Source organism: Nyctibius grandis, chromosome 10 (assembly GCF_013368605.1).
Source record: "Nyctibius grandis isolate bNycGra1 chromosome 10, bNycGra1.pri, whole genome shotgun sequence".
Classification (NCBI taxonomy): domain Eukaryota; kingdom Metazoa; phylum Chordata; class Aves; order Nyctibiiformes; family Nyctibiidae; genus Nyctibius; species Nyctibius grandis.
Window position 1 is genome coordinate 4,745,156 of NC_090667.1, and position 17,238 is coordinate 4,762,393.

The window sequence follows — 17,238 nt, forward strand, 5'->3', positions numbered from 1 at the left end:
CAAATAGCAGACATATCACTAATGAAATTCCCTATCCACTTCAGTTTCTCATTTCTGCACAGGACGAAAACAAACAGAACTTCAGCCTTAACGAGCTTTTCTGGTCAGTAGCTTCCAAAAATTGTTCCCAGCACAAGACTATTTAGTCCCTCACACACCAGTGTTCAGCCTCCACTCACTAGCTATCCAGATAACCACTCCACATTCAAAGTTTCAGATATATGGGCTACCAAGAGAGGAAAATGAAGCAGCTTCACACTGCTGCAGATGACCCTCCAGTTCAGCACGTGGTAAATACAGCGTAACAGCATATGAAATCTATGCTATACTCACTCACCCTACAAACCAATTCCCACTCTGAACAAACAGGTCTCTCACGAGAGTTATCAAGTTCTTATCAGGAATAAAATCGACAAACGAAAATTAAATCAAACAAAAATGTGCGTCCTACAAAGCAGAACAAACCCAGCACTTGGAGAAAAGTACAAACTGACACTGGAAAATTAGCTTAAAGAAAATACTGTGCCAGCATACGGATGTCAATTTGAAAGGGCAAGGTTCTGCCACATATGAAAAAACATACTTAGCAACAATATGCTGACGACAGGGTTTTTTTCTTCCTCCTACAACTGAATTTTACACTGAAAAAAATCCATAGTGGGATCGCAAATGTGTCTTAAGTATAGGGCTTGAGAGCTCCTCTCTAGTACACAAAAGCTTTAAGTGCCACCCAAGCATAGGCAGAGTCAGTGAAATTCAGAGGAAATAAGACAAAAGCATTCCTTAGCACTTTTAAAGCATCAGTGGTGGGAAACTGTCAAACAACTTTGATTCCAGAGGCTTTGACCAGTGTCCCAGTATTCATGCACAAGAACATGGAATATTCAGAACTAATCAGCATGATATGTGGCAGCTTCACTATTTTCCTGCATGATGGATAAACTATGTCTGTGAACCCAGACTGAGTTTCCTCAAAAAGACCTATTTATTTGGGATTTGTACTAAGACAGGTATATTTGAATGCCTCCTGATGCACACATTATAACCCAAAACACCAAAGTAACCCTAGTGCCTCTACAGATCTCAATTTAATACTGGTTTTTACTCTTAAAATAATAAAACTAAAACACTGAATCAAAAATAATTATTACCTTGAGAAAGTTGCATCAAATGTATGTGCAAACTGCCTGGGATAACTGGCTCTGGAAGTTCTTGAAGAAAAAATCTAAGAAGGCTAATAGCTGAGGGTACATCTGCTTCTTTAACCAGGTCCACATCTTCTCCATTATCATATCGTTGCCGAAGCCACTCCACTGTCTCAGCATTCCCATTGACTTGAAAAAGTCCTTCTTGTTCCAGACCCCCTGAGTTAGAAAGAAGTGGCAGAAATAAACTTTTAGATCTAGTGTGGACAAATATATCAGAAAATACTGATAATCAGATACGCACAATTCACATACTGAATGAAAGACTTTCTGGACAACAGTTTTGCAAGACTTTTAGCAGTCCTTTTCCCAGCATATATTCTTATGTCCAGCTAACAATACAGTAATAAGGTCAGCAGTACCTAGAACACACAATTTCCTTTGAAGTATCCTACTGAGCTGACTGCATTACCGTTAGCTAGAAAACAGTGATAATCAAACGTAACAGAAGGAGTAAAGAAAGGAAGTGTGTATCACAAAAAAAACCAACCCAAATCACATCAAATTAAATATAAATCACCTAAGAAAACAAATACTCTTCAAAAAACACAACCTATTCTGTAAGAATAACAGCTAAATATATTATTTAAAGTACAGCAAGATAATACATACCATGTTCCTCAATATAGTCCACGACATGGCGGACTATGAATGGAACCTCATTGTCTGGTTGCCCTTCTTGCTGCAGCTCATCAAGTGGAATTCCAAATATTTTGTTAGCAAGAACAGAGTTGCAGTTACTCAAGGAAGGGGAGGAGCTCTTCCTCATATCTTTTTGCAGCCAAAAATCAAAGCTGTCTTTTCTGTCAAATAAGAGGAATTAAAACCAAAAATTGTACTTCAGTGTACACTGTTGAATGTATTGATCTGTAACACAAAGTGCTTTCATTACCTAATGCAAATACTCTCCAGTCTCTCTCAATCAGTTCACTGATTTAATGAAGAGCTCTGTAACAACTCCACATACAGCTAACTAGATAAATCACTTACCAAGATGTTCTGTTCAGTCCTCAACAGAGGACCAATAAGGACATATACAGCAGCAAAGGAAATTCAGAAAATTCTAGTTAAAACATTGTTACTTAAGTTCTAAGGTACTTTGGTAGAGCTAGATTCTTCAATACATTTTCTGACAGTATTTACCAGTCAGGCTTTGAAAATCCAACACAAAAGCCTCCCCAGAGGAAATGAAACTAGTGGATCATACCAAACTGAAACCCTAAATTGTAGTTACATAAAACGATTAAGTATTTTGTGATACACAACTGCACTGCAATCAGCTTCTAATATATTTGGCATTTTCTGGTCTACACAATAAAGTTTTCCACACCTGCATCAAATTACAAATTTTACTGAACATAAAACCCCCAAAACTAGTTTCCAGATGCCCAGTGATACCATTCTTCCTATCATGCAGAAGCTCAAGTTATACTGGCAAGTCTTTGCTTGATACAGGATCTAGACAGATAACAAAGGTATTACCAAAGGCAGTGTAAGTCACTCAGTTAAACTGTTATCCTGTCAAAACCAAAATATTTCTTCTAGCAAAAAGTCTTTTCAAAATAAATAAAAAAAGAGAACATATTTGCTTGAACACAAGCAATCACTTTCATAGAGGAGGGCACACAGAACATGAAGCACGTGTCAAAGCACTGCAACCAAACTTAATTCTCTGTTTACCAACGCATAGATAAATTCTAATAGATGAGACATATTGAAATCTATACTTCCCTTTTTCTTTTTCTAATAGCCCGAGTAAAGTAGCTTAAGAAACCTACCTCAGAGTACTTAAACAGCCGAGTTTGAAAAACGTTTTCTGCGCCAGCTGCCCTCACTGACCAAGCATTCTTTTGTCATTTATGGTTGTTTAAGATTATGGCAAAAGATCAGCCTGTAGTTCCTCATTGAAGAATAGCAGAACTCGATCAGTACTTCAGCAGTTAATCTGAAAATAAGGAAAATATTATCAGACCATAAAGTTTTCAACAGCTTTAAACTCAGCCACAAGTCTAAACATCACCTTTGAGGAATTCTCCTTGTCAAATCATCAGTTTCTTGTTCTGAACAAGAAAGCATAAAGACCACATCAGCGTGGCTCAGAGGAGAGCATGCAAAAAAGCAAATCCCCTTTTTCACTTAGAAGCTAACCAAACTTAAAGTGAAAGTTAGCATGGGAGACTTAGTCTTAACAATTATGAAATAATTTTCAGATTCATTAATTCTTCTTCCAAAGAATCACAAAGGGCTAAGTAGGTTAGACGTAAGTGTTTTATAGTACCTACCTTACTAAAACATTTAATGGCTATAAAATTTTTAGAAGGATCTCAAGTACTGGTTTAACACACCATCTTTAAATTGCACAACCACAAGGTCCTAACTAAGGAACAACATAGAGAGTCAACCAGTTTTCCGTGGTACAGGTCCTCTTTTCTAGAAAGCTGATTACGTGTCCTAACTGCCAGTTCAAAATCCAAGTGATCATCAGATCTGGATACAGGAAGCACCTTGCCCCAGATCAGATTCCCTAGAACCACTCACATTTTTGCCATCTTTTAGAATCCCAATTATCTGGACATTCTCTATGTTCTCAGCTCTCCAAATAGCTACAAACCACAGCAATAGCTTTTTGGGTTTTCTGTGGTACTAAAAATTTAAATTGCAGCTTCATGACACAGTAGAGATGATTTAATTTCCAGATAAGAGCCAAAGGGTCATCTCAGTCCCTTGATCTCACCCATTACCTGTTCTAATTAAATACAAGCAACTATAACTGGGAAAAACTAGCTTGCGACATACGCATACACACACAAACAACAAACACACTACACATCACCAAAACTAGACCATAAAAAGGCGCTCCCTGGCTCTGAAGTATACACACTGAAACCTTCTGTTTTATAACTTGAGATGGATATGAGAATTCAGCTGATGGACTTGAGAAAAGTACCTTCCCTCTCTTTGATCCCCCACACTGGCTGTTGCTTCTATTCCACATCAGAACAAATCGATTTCATCTTCACTTTCAAAGTCCTTACAACTTCCTACTCTCATTTCAGTACCAAAATGCCAGTCCGTTCATTAGTCTATGACACCAGGAATCCAGAGTCCTTCCAACAGTTTGAGTAAATAATGTTTTCCTGCTCCCAATCCTCCCCAAACTGCACCCGTGTGCTAAGGGACCTGGCCATAAGCTTTACACAAGACTGCTTCATCCTCCTCAAAATTTTCTTGCATTGAGGCCTAAAAGGAAAAATATTTCAGGTTTACAAGTGTTTAAATCTATCGATGTAAGCAACACTGACCAATATTCTTTCCTGTTCTTTGTCATCTGTCTCTATCTATTGCCTAGTACTACGCACAGGTTGTAAATCTGTTATGTGTCTCCCACAAGTCGATCCTGGTCTGAGATCAGGACTCCAGGTGAGCTGACAACAGAAAATGAAGGGTTATATTCCAGTCAACAGGCTTTACTATTTTTTTTTTAACCAACCAATCAATCGTGTTCAAATCTGTCATTGTGTGTTCTTGGTTACTAAAAGATGCTGCCAGATTGCAGCAGTGAAGCAGTCACAATTCGTGACTCTCCTATAATTTATGAAGACACTGCCCAGCCATTTTTCTTATTATTTTGGTGTATTAAGGGATAGTCAACATAATCTTTGCATGCAAGTAGATTTCAATCAATCCCAATATATCATGCAATTTTTAAGATCCGAAGATGCATACAGTCTGTTTTCTCAAGTTCTACCAAAGTCAGTCTGTCCACAATGAACCAGAAAGACTCATGTTAGTCAACTGTGGGGTTAATGGCAGCTGGGAAAAAAAACCTTTGATGGATCTGCCACAATGCTTCAGGCTGCTTTGCTAAAACAAACAAACAAACCTTCAAAACAAACATCACCTAATAAAAAGAGCAAATTAGAAGCAACCACTTCTTTATAATTCAGCACCAAATGAACAATCTTGAGGCCCAGCTTTCTTAGCAAAGATAACTTTGGGCTTAGTCAGCTGACATAAAAGCAAAGCCATTTTTACCAGGTGCTGCAGACAAATAAGCCACCTGAATATTAATTTCATTCAGGAGACATGACAAAAAGAAAAAAAAGAAAGACTTCTATTTTAACTAGCTTGGCAATGTAACAACGAAGTCGAAACAGCCTGGCTGCCTCATTGTTAGAGGAAAGCCGGATTTACAACCCAAGCTTATACTTTAAACAAAGTTTTATACGGCTTATCATCACCTAGAAGAATTAGTGAAAGCCTAATTGTCACCCTCCCAGATACACACATCCTTATATACACACACTTCAATATATCATTATACACAGCACTTTCTTTTCAGAGTATTTAAGTCTTTTGCCTTTTAGTGCAGGCTGTGGTGAAATCTTCACAGGCTGTGATACAATGCGTCTGATATTTACCACACCTACAAAAAGCTAGGAACTGAAAAAAAAAAACTTATCTGACTTCCAGCGAGTTTTATTTCCTGTTATTTCCAACCGTGTAAAACTGAAGGATAGGCTCAGAAACTGTTAATAATTAAATAGTATACTCCACTTTTACATTGATCAACAGCTTTCCCACTTGCCCTCCCTTGACTGAGGTCGTACACCACTTCGATGCAGACATGTATGAAAACTAGGACAAGATATATAACCTTCAGAATTATTTCTAGAGTCTTTTACAAATACTAAGCAATACTGTGGAGTTTTTTTAATATTTTTTTTTTTTTTTGCCATTATCAAACATCTCAGAGAACAGGAGCTGATCCACTTAGTCAACTGTTCCTACTGTTGTCCATATTACCCTGACCCTTTTGAACACGTGCTCCCCCTCCCAATTTCACAACCTAGATGTTTCTCAAGTCCTATGAAGAGAAACACAAGAATTAAAAAAAAAAAAAAAACACCACAAAACTAGTTTATGCTTTATTATAAATATTCTGGTTGCATGTTTCTCAAGCTACCCCTCCCTTGTTACAACAAACATTTACAAAGATCCCCTAAGCTACAATAACATTCCACAAAACTTAACTACAGTAAACTAAAAATACACCTTACTGTGACCACATATTATACCACAATTTTACAAGAGGCTGAAAAAAACCATAGTATGTCCTATGCAACATCTTGAGCCCAAGCATCTTAAATGAGGGTAAAACACTGAGTTTATTCTGTATTGTGTCTTTCATTGCTCTCATCTGGTTTGTTTTTTTTTTAATTTTGATTTTTTTTTTTTTTGGTGGGTTTTGTTTTGTTTTAAATAAGGCAAGTACTTCAGAGTCTGCTGGGAAAACAGCACCACGAGTTTCATTTTGCCATCATAACAGCATTCACTTATCTTGGCAACTAAAGAAGTATTCACACCCACATATGAAATGCCACTAAAGAAAACACAGTATACATGGTTAACTTAATATTTGAGGAACACATATGAAAGTTTAGACTTAAATTCAGTTCAGCTTTTACATTACTGGCTGAACTACTAATATATGGGTGTCATTTTAAATTAAAGTCCTCAGGGCTCCACCAGCTTTCCTTAAAACAAAGGAATGAAACAACAAGAAGTAAAAATAAAATAAACAAAAAAGGCTACAAACTGAAACCATACCATAGGAATGAAAACATTAATTCTGCGTGTAGAATTTCTGCCTCAAGTCTCAACTATTTAAGCAATTCTTTTATTTGCTTGTTTTATCTAGCAAATAACTCCTATCGTCTGTGAAGCCAAAAATGAAGCCAGCAGTGACTGTCCTGCTCTATTTTTAATACATTATTTTGTGGGATTAGCAGACATCATCAGTGATTTTTTTTTTTTTGTAATATATGAAAAGTAAAAACTAAATGTAAGATTTTTAGATAGGGAAAAAAGCGTATAGGGCAACAACATTGCTTGTCCCTACTTCTCAGGAAATACACCCAGTTTAGACTTTGGCTTTTGCAGTCCGCAGTGCTGTTACCCTGCAAGCCACCCATGTGCCTGCACACAGGGTCCTAACGGAACCCCTACACATCCTCTGGTACAAAGAGGATCGATGCTCGTTTTCTGCAATGTAAGGAGGTTTATTTACAAATAAAATTCCACAAAAACATTACAGAGTCTCAAAAATTAGTTTTTAATTTCTTGCTCTATATTCGATAAATAAAAATAATGTATTATGTTACCTATATGACTTATTACTTCTATGACTATATTACTTATAACTAAACAAAATCTGTGATGTCCCTCTGGATGCATAGAGTAAACATACTTTTAAATCCAAATAAAGAATTAATTTCTTTAGCTAAGTTTGATATGTTCAAAGTTACAACGGATTATAAGAATTTCAAAATGATGGCCTAAACTCAGGACACAGCTTCCAACCTGGAATCACAGAAACTTTCCTGCTCTAATGACATCACCCAGAGCCAGCTGCCAGGTGAGAGCACGAGCAAGGCTGGCCTGGGAAACTTCTCTGTACCGGCTCGCTGTAGAATGTGCAGCCCCATTTGGCAACTGCTGTTTAACATGATCATAACAACTGACACTGATTATTTTTATGCCATTTGTATACTGAAATTACTGTTAGCATTCCCAATGGATGAAATGCTTTTGGGCAGAAGAGCCTTTGCTCATCTGATTTTCAGCTTTTGTTCAGCTAACAAGTAAAAATAGAGTATTTTGCTCATTTGAATTAATCCAGACAAAAAAAAAAATCCAGAAAAGATGGCCAGGCTGGGGCAGGGGACACAAAAAACAAAACAAAACAAACAAACAAAAAAAAAAACCCAAAACCAAAAACAAACAAACAAAACCCTGAAAAAAAGCCCACCCCAAGCTTTAAGCAAACAAGCAGAGCACTATCACAAACTCAGGACACAGAAAAGGACAAACGATACTTGCCTCAAGAGCATAGTTAAAAGCATGCAGAGCTGTGCAAGTGCTTGAATATGAAGAGGTACAGAATATCCTCCATGTAAAAAGAATAATCAATTTTAAAGCTACATTTAAGTACTCATTTATATATTTGAGTTGTAAAAATTATTTAAAGAAAGAAATCAGCTATTGAAAGGCATTTTAGTCGAAAGTCTGGACTGGCAAATCAGACAATTGGGCTCAGTTATTATTTTAAATTTAACCAGCTGGTTGTCTTAAGAACACATTCCCCATCCCCATAACGGCATAATGTTTTAAAATAACCACAGAATTTAACCTGCAGTGTTGACAGAGACCATGTGAGAATAAATGTCTTTTCAAGCAGATGCGATTTTCCTGCTCCCCTCGTTTCTCAGCACAGTTATTAACTCTTCACTGACATTTTTGCTTTCTGGTTAAACGGGAATCAAGAGGAAACAAGCTTGTCGCAGTTTTGCACACCATCACGAAAGGAGTCAGCAGAAGCATGCAACACCAGCTCTTTAATTAATAAGCTCACTACTGGCATGTATACGCCTTCACACAGGTACTCTCCCTCTCTCACTAGACCTCAACTCCATTAGCTGAAGTTCTCCATCGTCTGCCACTAGCACTTCTGAGATACCCTCAGAAAATACTCAACTGACAAAACAGTGGTGATACTGACAAAGCAAATAACAGCACAAAAAAATACAGCATCAGATTTAGCAGAACGCAACTGTAATGCAATTTTTGTTTCCTGGAAATGCAGTAGCAAGCCTTCCAATATACAAATTAGAACAATTCAAATTAAGCCTTCATGTCCTTACCATGGAAGAAAGCAACAAAACAAGTCATGAAAGCTCCTCTGAAAAAGATATTACTAAAATTGACAGAATTTTGGATTTTATTTTTAAAATTTGCAAGCCAAGAAACCATAGTATTAATTACTATTTATTTTCCAGTCATTAAAGTTTAGTCTACAATTTCAGCTGATACAACCTGACTACGCTTTCTCTGAAAAAGCCCGTCATCAACTACAGATCTTCACCAGAGGCATACCTAATGTTCAGAAAAGCAGACAGGCTTCAGTTAGACTAAATGCAAAATTTAGGAAGAAAACCCTACAAAACTTCAAATTTTAAGCAGCAAGTTAAGCATTTAGCAACCGTATTGCAATAACATTAGTAAAGCCTCAAATACAGTGACTGACTTAAGCAACATTCCAAAAAATTTTACATTTTAAAAGAGCAAGCTGAGATCACCAAAACGTTAGCTGATTTGCAAGTGTTTTAATATGCAAAGATAACATATATTCACTTACTAGATAAAATCCAAAGGCTTTTTAACAGCATTACAGCAACTCATAATCCTTCTACAACTATATTGTAGCAAGAGGAATTAAATAAAACCATCAGCAATACCAGAGGAGAGTAGACGTTTGCTCGCTGCTTCACACCCACCCCTGAACTCTTGCCAGATTTGCTCTCAGCTGCTGCTGCCAATGCACATGTGCAGAATTAGAAAGAAACTTCCTGCTCGCACAGATCCCATCACATTCTTAACAACAGTAGTTAATAAATAAAAAGACTTTTGTATCTTGTGTAACAGCTCATTATATTCATCCTACTTGCCCCCCCCAATAAAGCTGTACTCCACCAACCACCCACATATAATTGCCACTACATCAGATAACACAGAACTTACGTGCAAAGGCATTATAAAAGTGCAGTAAGGTAACAGGAAGGAATTATCAGTAAAAACTATGCAACTTGAGAGGTTCACATTATAAAACCAAAGCAGCTTAACAACTGCCACTGCTGTTAAGAGAGACTTTAGAACCGAAGTCAAGCTACCTCAGAGACACCAAAAAAAGCAAACTATAAATATATAATGCACTTAATTTATTATACATAAGTTATCCTATTACATACATTTATCATCAGTGTGTTTTCCTCCCTCCCACACAGGTAAGCAGAAATACACATTGGAACTCAAAACATTACAAAATTACATAGCCCATTCGCTACAGAAACACTGCCTCTGTCATAACGATGACCACGTGCCACCAAAATAAAGGACAGTCTTAGCATCCCCACTGAAAGAGTAAGACATTTCAATGAAGAATTCAATTCTGTAGCAATGACTCTGAGTTTCAGGGGAAAGGGGGGAGAAGGGAAAAAAAAAAAAGAAAAAGAAACGACTGCTAATGAGGTCTCCTCCAGAACCAATTCTTGTCACAACTTCATGACCAAATTTGAAGATACCACCAGAAATCACAAGGTTAGAAATTACATTGCAGACTAAAATTAAGTAACCTCATTACATTAAAAGAGTGACAACAAAAGAGTTAATGAAATGTGAAGTTCAGTAAAAAGGGGAAAAAACCTTTCAAATATACAGACCTAAAAGAAGAGTATAAAAGAAGAACCACATTCGTAAGATTCCAGCTCTCATCTTTTCAATTTTGTCCAAGTATTATTATCCTACACAGCTGAGCACAAATTTTAATCCTGAACACTGCAGAGAACATTGAACAGAAGAGACATACGAAGAGAGCAGCTAGTGAGACCGGAACCTGGACAATGAATTCGGGGTTCCCACCAGATACTCTGTCCTGGTCAAACACCTGCCCCACCCAAATGTCCTTACAAATGTCCAGATCGGGAAGAAAATAAACCATTTAAACCTCTCAATACAAAAAAAAAAGCCTCTGCAACCACAGTCTTTGTTACAAGCTGTTTGAAGATAAACATAATGCAGTATCTTATTTTAAGCTCAAGTTTGTCGTATTTTTCTTCATTTAAGACAAACAGGCAGGATAAAATTTCATGCATTCATAGGTGAGAGACCACAAGAGCAGAATTGTTTGTTGCTATCACAATGGAACTCTTCGTTTCACTATAATCAGAATATGGTCCTAGATCCACCTGCAAAATGTTACCCATTTCATGTACTGAATGACTCCACCCATATGCTGCAAAGCTAACAGGTTTTCAGCACCGTAATCACCTTCTAAACTATGTTTTTTAAGACTTAAAAACAAATCAGCTCTACAAAAAAAAAAAAAAAAGCCTGCTGGAAGATGCAGTAACATATACATTATCTTCTCTGCTGTAAGAACACACAAAATTCATCTGAAGTGACTGAACTTTCACAAATCCCAACAGCTGGCTATGAAGCCAGTACAAATACAAAGCCAAACCTGAATTTACTAAAGCCTTGACACAGCTAGTCATTATTCTCAAAGAAAGTTATTGCAGGCAAAATTTACAACTTACAGAAAATAATAGTCAGAGAGAAACTCAAAAATGAATTGCCCAATTTCACTAACTTTCCAGGGAGCAATGCAAAATTCTTGTATTCTCGGCCTGAATACAATTTTGACATGAGACATACAGCCTCTGAATAACTGATATATTCGTCACTTTAAAAACTGCATGACAAGTAACAAATCTCCCTCTTTCAGAGCCCTTCATAGAGGATTCAATATTCCTTCATCTCCTCCTCAGATGTTTTGGATAGTGTCATTTTTCTGGTTCCTAAGTAACAGTCCTCACATCTGAAATGATTAATAAATATGTAACTGAGTCTGCAATAGAAGAAAAAAAGCTAAAAGGTTTACCATCTTTCATCCTTACAGATCCAAATACTGAATTGCCCTGCAAGATGTCCATTCACACTCATCCCAATGGCTATTAGATTTTTGGTTTGTGTGCTAACATGGCAGCAAAAAATAATCTGGTGTTACACACAGAATTTAAGGACAGCTTGAAGGCGCTCTCCTCCCGACACCACTTCCTCTTCCTTATAGCTGCAGCTTCTTTTGGGGGGGAGGGAAAAAACAAAACACAAAAATCCAAACTAAAAAAATCACCTCAGACTTGGCAGGTTTTACTCACTTTCTAATGAGCTCTAGAAAAGGGGCATCACTGCTGAGCTATAAACATTTGACCAGAGATCAAAAGGTCAAATATTTTGAAAGGAAAAAATGACCACAAAAAGCCTTCACACACAGAAAGCAGGGGGGGTTTCACGAAACTTACTGATGTCTGTTTCAAATGTACGGAATATTTCTTCAGCCTCACCTGCTTTTGCAAACATGCTGTTATGTACAGTAAAAAGAAAAGCTTCACTGCTTGCACAGGTCTCACGTTATGAGACACATGACAAATGTTAAATTAAGTCTTTTAACGAGCTGTTAGAAAGTCCTCCCATGTTACAAGCAGCACATACAGCAAGAGCCCAAATTGACTGAGCAGATAAAAACTATCACAAACTGGGATGTTTTGACATGCTGTCCATCTCAAAATTTGCAAGCATTAGAAATTATCAGGAGTTCCTCCTAGTCAACTTCTTTGAATGTAACCATGGAACACTCAACTTGATTGATTTTTCTAAAATAATACTGTAAAATTCCAGTTTGATGCTTTCAAAACATTGAGATATTTGATTCGTTATTGTAATGTTGTCAAGACAAGGAAAGGATCCCTATGGTGCTAGACAATATACAAAATACAAAGCAGATAAAAAAAAAAGATTCTAGGTACCTTCAAATCTATGCAACAAAGAACATGCAAAGCAATTTACTATTAATGAGCAGTAAAAAAAAAAAAAAAAACAGGCTAACAAGCCAACTGAATGTTATAATATAGGACAACAAACTAGCTTTTTGTTTTTTAATGCTGGCAGATTAAACTGCACAGAAGACTGAAAAACTTCAAACCTAAATGCTAACCCAGATCAACAATTTAATCCAAAATCACACACTATTCCATCCCTGAGGATACTCAGGAATATACGCCTGGAAAAAAATAAATAACTGTGTAGGTTTTGATACATTGTTTCCTTTTTTTAAACAGGCAAAAGTGATTAGCTGGTATCTGCTTTCTTCATTCATTACCTTTTCCCCTCCTTGAGGCTGACAGTAACAAATTTTGTAACAATTTAAAAATGCAGCCAGACCAAGGGACTCAGAGAGTTGTGTATTAAAAGTTCAAGGTGCAGTGTTTGGTGGCAGGTGTGGCTTTTTCAGTTTTGGTTTGGTTTTTTGCTCAAGCCTAGAAGAAATACCCTAACATTGGAGCATCTCATGTTAAAGCAAATTTTGGTAGTAAGGAGCATTTACACTCCAATGTTTAAATCCCTAAGGAGCTTCCCAGAACAATGGAAACCCACACTGACAGATTCCTCAGAAGATGTATTTGGTCACAGGCTGGAGCAGTAAGTCCATAAGCCAGCATTCTTAATGCTAGCGTCGCCTTCGTACTCACAGAAGATTTATTTAGTGACTACCTTTCTTTAACTTCTGGAACCAACTTTGCTGGCAGGGAGCTGCCAGGCTAATCCTGTCAGCGTGCCAGGCCCCATCGCAGGGGGGGATAACGCTGCTCCACCGTGGGAGGAGGGAACAGGCTCGGCAGACAACTCCGGTGGAAGAGCCAAGAAACCCCTGCGGGCTGTCAGGGCTGCCCCGAAGGTCCCACCGACACAAGCGCAACCTGGGAAGCGAACGCACCCCGTGACAGCTCCCTCCGAGAGGCTCCAGCAACTTCTGCACCACGCAGCCCCGCAACGCGCCCGGCGCTGCCACCTCGGCTGCCAGGACGAGGAAGTTCCCGCGCCCCTTATCAGCGCCGGTCCCCGAAGGTTCCTGAAGCCTGACGTGACACCCGCCCTGCCCCACAAGCCGCCCCCAGCGCGGGGAGCCCGGCCCGGGCCGCAGCCCGCCGCCCCCGCGCCACAGGGCAACCCCCCCCCGCCGCCGCCCCCGGCCCGCGCAGCCCCGCGCATGCGCCCCGCAGCCCCTCACCGTTGCCGGGTGACTCGCCCTCCCCGCCGTCCTCAGCACCAGCAGCAGGTTCCTCCGCCTCTTCCTACCCCGGGGGCCGGCGCGGGCCTCTCGTCGCCGCTCCGCTCTCCTCGCAGGCCTCCTCCTCCCTCGGCCGCCGCCGCCGTCTGCCGCGGCCGCCGCGCTGCCGACCCGGGCGCCGTCCGTCCCCAGAGCCGCTCCGTCGCTCGAGCGCGCCTCGCCTGAGCGGGGGGTCCCCAACGGTAGCGGCGGCAACTGGCGGAAGTGACGCGCTGACTGACAGGTGCAGCGCGCGCCCCCTCCCTCGGGGTCACGTGCTGCGGGCGGGGAGGGGTCGCTGGTGGCGGCGGGGCGGGGCGGCGCTGAGGGGTGACCCGGGCCCCCGCCGCGGGCGGCGGCTCCCTCAGGCCGGAGGGTACCTCAGGGCGGCGGCCCGCAGGCCCCGGGCGGGAGAAGCCGCCCGAGGAAGGGGGCTGGCGGCCGGGGGCAGTTCGGCGGGCTGGCCGGGGCGGTGGAGCAGCCGGCCGTGATGGCCCCGGGCTGCCCGGCTGCAGGGAGCCTCACCCACTGCCACACCGCACCCGGGAACGACGAGCGGTGACCCAGGGATTAACTTTTTCCTCTTCTTAACCTTGCAGTGACTCAGCCATGCGCCCGCCTCGGCCTGTGTGGGCTCGGGGGTGCCCGGAGCACGACCACGGCCGTTAGCATCACCCTGCAGGCTCCTGCATTTCTCATAACCATATTAAAATGTTTCCTGTAAATTTTCTGAATTAAAGCGTCAAGAGCGATCGCTCCCAAACATTCCCCAAGTGCAAGCGCGCCAGAAGTAACACAGTGCCCTTTGACAAAGAGCTAACTCGTTTTGAAATACAAAATTTAGCACCCTTAAACTAAGTTAGCATAAGTTAGTGAGGAGACGCAAGCTTACACCAGAAGTGTTAAAAGCCGTGCCTGACAGTCTGCGCATCCCACATGCCACATGGAAACTACAACAGCTTTTTCTGTCATGCACTGCCAGCAGACATAGGTGGTGGGTTTAGTAAAGCATTTAAGGAAATTCAGGTTTAGTTAGTAAAAATCATCTTAGGGAAAGCTATTCTTTCTGTGAAAAACTGACAAAGAATATGAAAGGGAAAAAACCAACAGAAGTAGGATGGGATTAACTGAAACTTCTGTATTGCCAAATAGCTGGGAGGGTTTTGTTTCAGGTTTTCCAACATGGATTCTAAATTTTATCTAGAGATACATTTATAAGACTCATTAAGAGGTTTTACATTTAGAATCTGAAGAAGGGAGAGTCACAATCCCACAGTAAATTAGCCTGGTTTTAATCAGATCTAAAACTATATTTTCCTGCTAGAAGATTTAGTGTCATTAGGAGGTGCCATACCAAAACAATAAAATGTGTAGGGTCAGGGGAAACGACCACTCAGGAGACGTCAGTATTTGCTGTCAGTCTGCTTCCACAGCAGATTTCTTCACTTGAAGAGCTAATAAAATTTCCTCACATCAGGATGAGGTTGCCGAATTTGTATTTTGTATACATAGCTGTGTTCTTTCTGATTCATTTAGCCTCATCAACAGCAATAAAGATACCGAATCAGAACAAGCTGGCAATTTTGTTGATGAAACATGGGAGAGCGTGGACTCCAGCTGGCTCTTCAGCAGATATGTTGGCCAGTTGACAGGAATAAAACTGCAAGAAACCTGACACAGAAAACACACGCAGCAAGAGGAGACAGACAGCAGAGGCAGGCAGGTAGGCAGGCGCTGCACAGCACCTGTTCGTTGGTTTTGAGTCCAAGACAGTGTGTCTTCCCTCCTCTGAACTGGCTCCGAGTACGCCATTTCATGCCAGCTTATCCTACCTCCTTTCAAACGCTTCCAGCGTTCCTTGCAGGGGGCAGACATATGCAGTCCCAGGCTGCCATTTTAGTCTTTTCTGCTCACTTTGTGTTCTCGCTGCCTATTTCCGAAAGGTTGAGAGGAGCCCGGGAGTCCTGATGCTTTAGCCACTTTTTCTGTGATAATAAAGATAGAGGGAAGGGAAGAAACACCACCAAAGTACAGCTATTGAAGGCATCTGCCTCTCAGCTCACTGCAAAAAATTACAACAGAGCAATGTGGGAGCTGTCCCCATCCGTTTTCCGCTATCTCAGGGCACAGCTCAAATTTTATGGCAGCATTTTGTAATTCTCCCGCTTACATGGTAGGCAGACTGCCGCACAGCTCAGATACCCAGCCCAGTGTCAGCAGTCTAAACAAGACAGCTTGGAGCTCGCACAGGCTCATTTGCCTCCTCCATACCCACAGGCACACAGAGAGCAGCCCCAGCATGGGCAGGGGTTGTGCAGGTGCATGGCTGCAGTCCCACCACATGACATAGGACTGTCACCAACATGTCAGGACATATGACAATGCACTTGCCTTGCGTGGAGTCAGTGACAAGGCCACAGTGTGAGGCTGCTCACAAGAAGGACCCATTCCCCAGCTGCTGTGCAGCTCCAGGAGCTTGACAGATGCATTCGGTCAGCATCTGGCTCCTAGGACTGAAGAACCAGAGTGCCATGGCATCCCTTTCTCATCAGTAAGCCCGTGTCCAGGGCCACACCATGAAGGGTGAGCCATTTCTGTAGCTCAGTGTGCTATCTTACAAGTCCAGCTAAGTTGCTCAGCCTAAAAGTTTTTCAGAGATTCTGCTGCTACGTTCTCACAAAGTAACTCAGTAGATCAGAAATGATTACTAGAGTAATTCCCTTCTTTTCAGGAAGAGCTATTCATGAGCACAAGTCATTATTCCCAGTATATGTCACAGAAGGACTGGAGCCATATTTCCTTCATGGATCCCTGATGTCAGTCCTGACCTAGTATGACTTTAGAATAAATATTCTCTGAACACTTTAGTTTCCAATTAAGTCTAGTTCCAGCAACAGCCCTGCATTACTTCTCATCAGGAATTGAAGCAAATGAAAGAAAAATAGCCTTGCCCCAACTGTGCTCACTGTTGTACAAGGCTTAGTACAAACTGAGCTAGAATACTCCAGAACTTGAATCAATTTTGCAATGCCATCCAGTCCTTTGAAGGCTGATAGCCTGCCGTGCAATTCTTTACCTTCAGACTGGGTCATTATTTTACTAGCAGGAGTGGAAATCTGATGCATAGCAAAGCAAGACGCTGCTGTAATACCTGTGAATTATATGCCAACAGTTTTCACTTGAGGGGAAAATTATCCATGTGTCAGCAAAGTATTTGCTTTTGGTTTTAATTGTCCATATACAAACAAATTATTTGATATACTCTCCTGGACTTGGAAGTGCTCAGTTTTTGTCTTAAATGGATCCTAT

The 17,238-nt window shown here is 40.7% G+C and overlaps 1 protein-coding gene across 3 annotated transcripts in view; it reads right to left on the minus strand.

Annotated features, from left to right (window-relative positions):
* FAM13B (family with sequence similarity 13 member B) overlaps positions 1–14,140 on the minus strand; it is a 50,215-nt gene extending 36,075 nt beyond the window's left edge. Inside the window, exons 1-4 of one of the 3 annotated variants that reach the window (XM_068408734.1) lie at positions 13,891–14,140; positions 2,984–3,150; positions 1,818–2,008; positions 1,152–1,364 (exon numbers count right to left, since the gene is read on the minus strand). In XM_068408734.1, the coding sequence (XP_068264835.1) occupies positions 1,152–1,364; positions 1,818–1,974 (370 nt within the window). In that variant the 5' untranslated portion in view covers positions 1,975–2,008; positions 2,984–3,150; positions 13,891–14,140. The remainder of the gene's footprint in view (positions 1–1,151; positions 1,365–1,817; positions 2,009–2,983; positions 3,151–13,890) is intronic. The other 2 variants (XM_068408732.1, XM_068408733.1) reach the window with 2 other exon arrangements.
* Between the last annotated feature and the right edge of the window lie 3,098 nt (positions 14,141–17,238).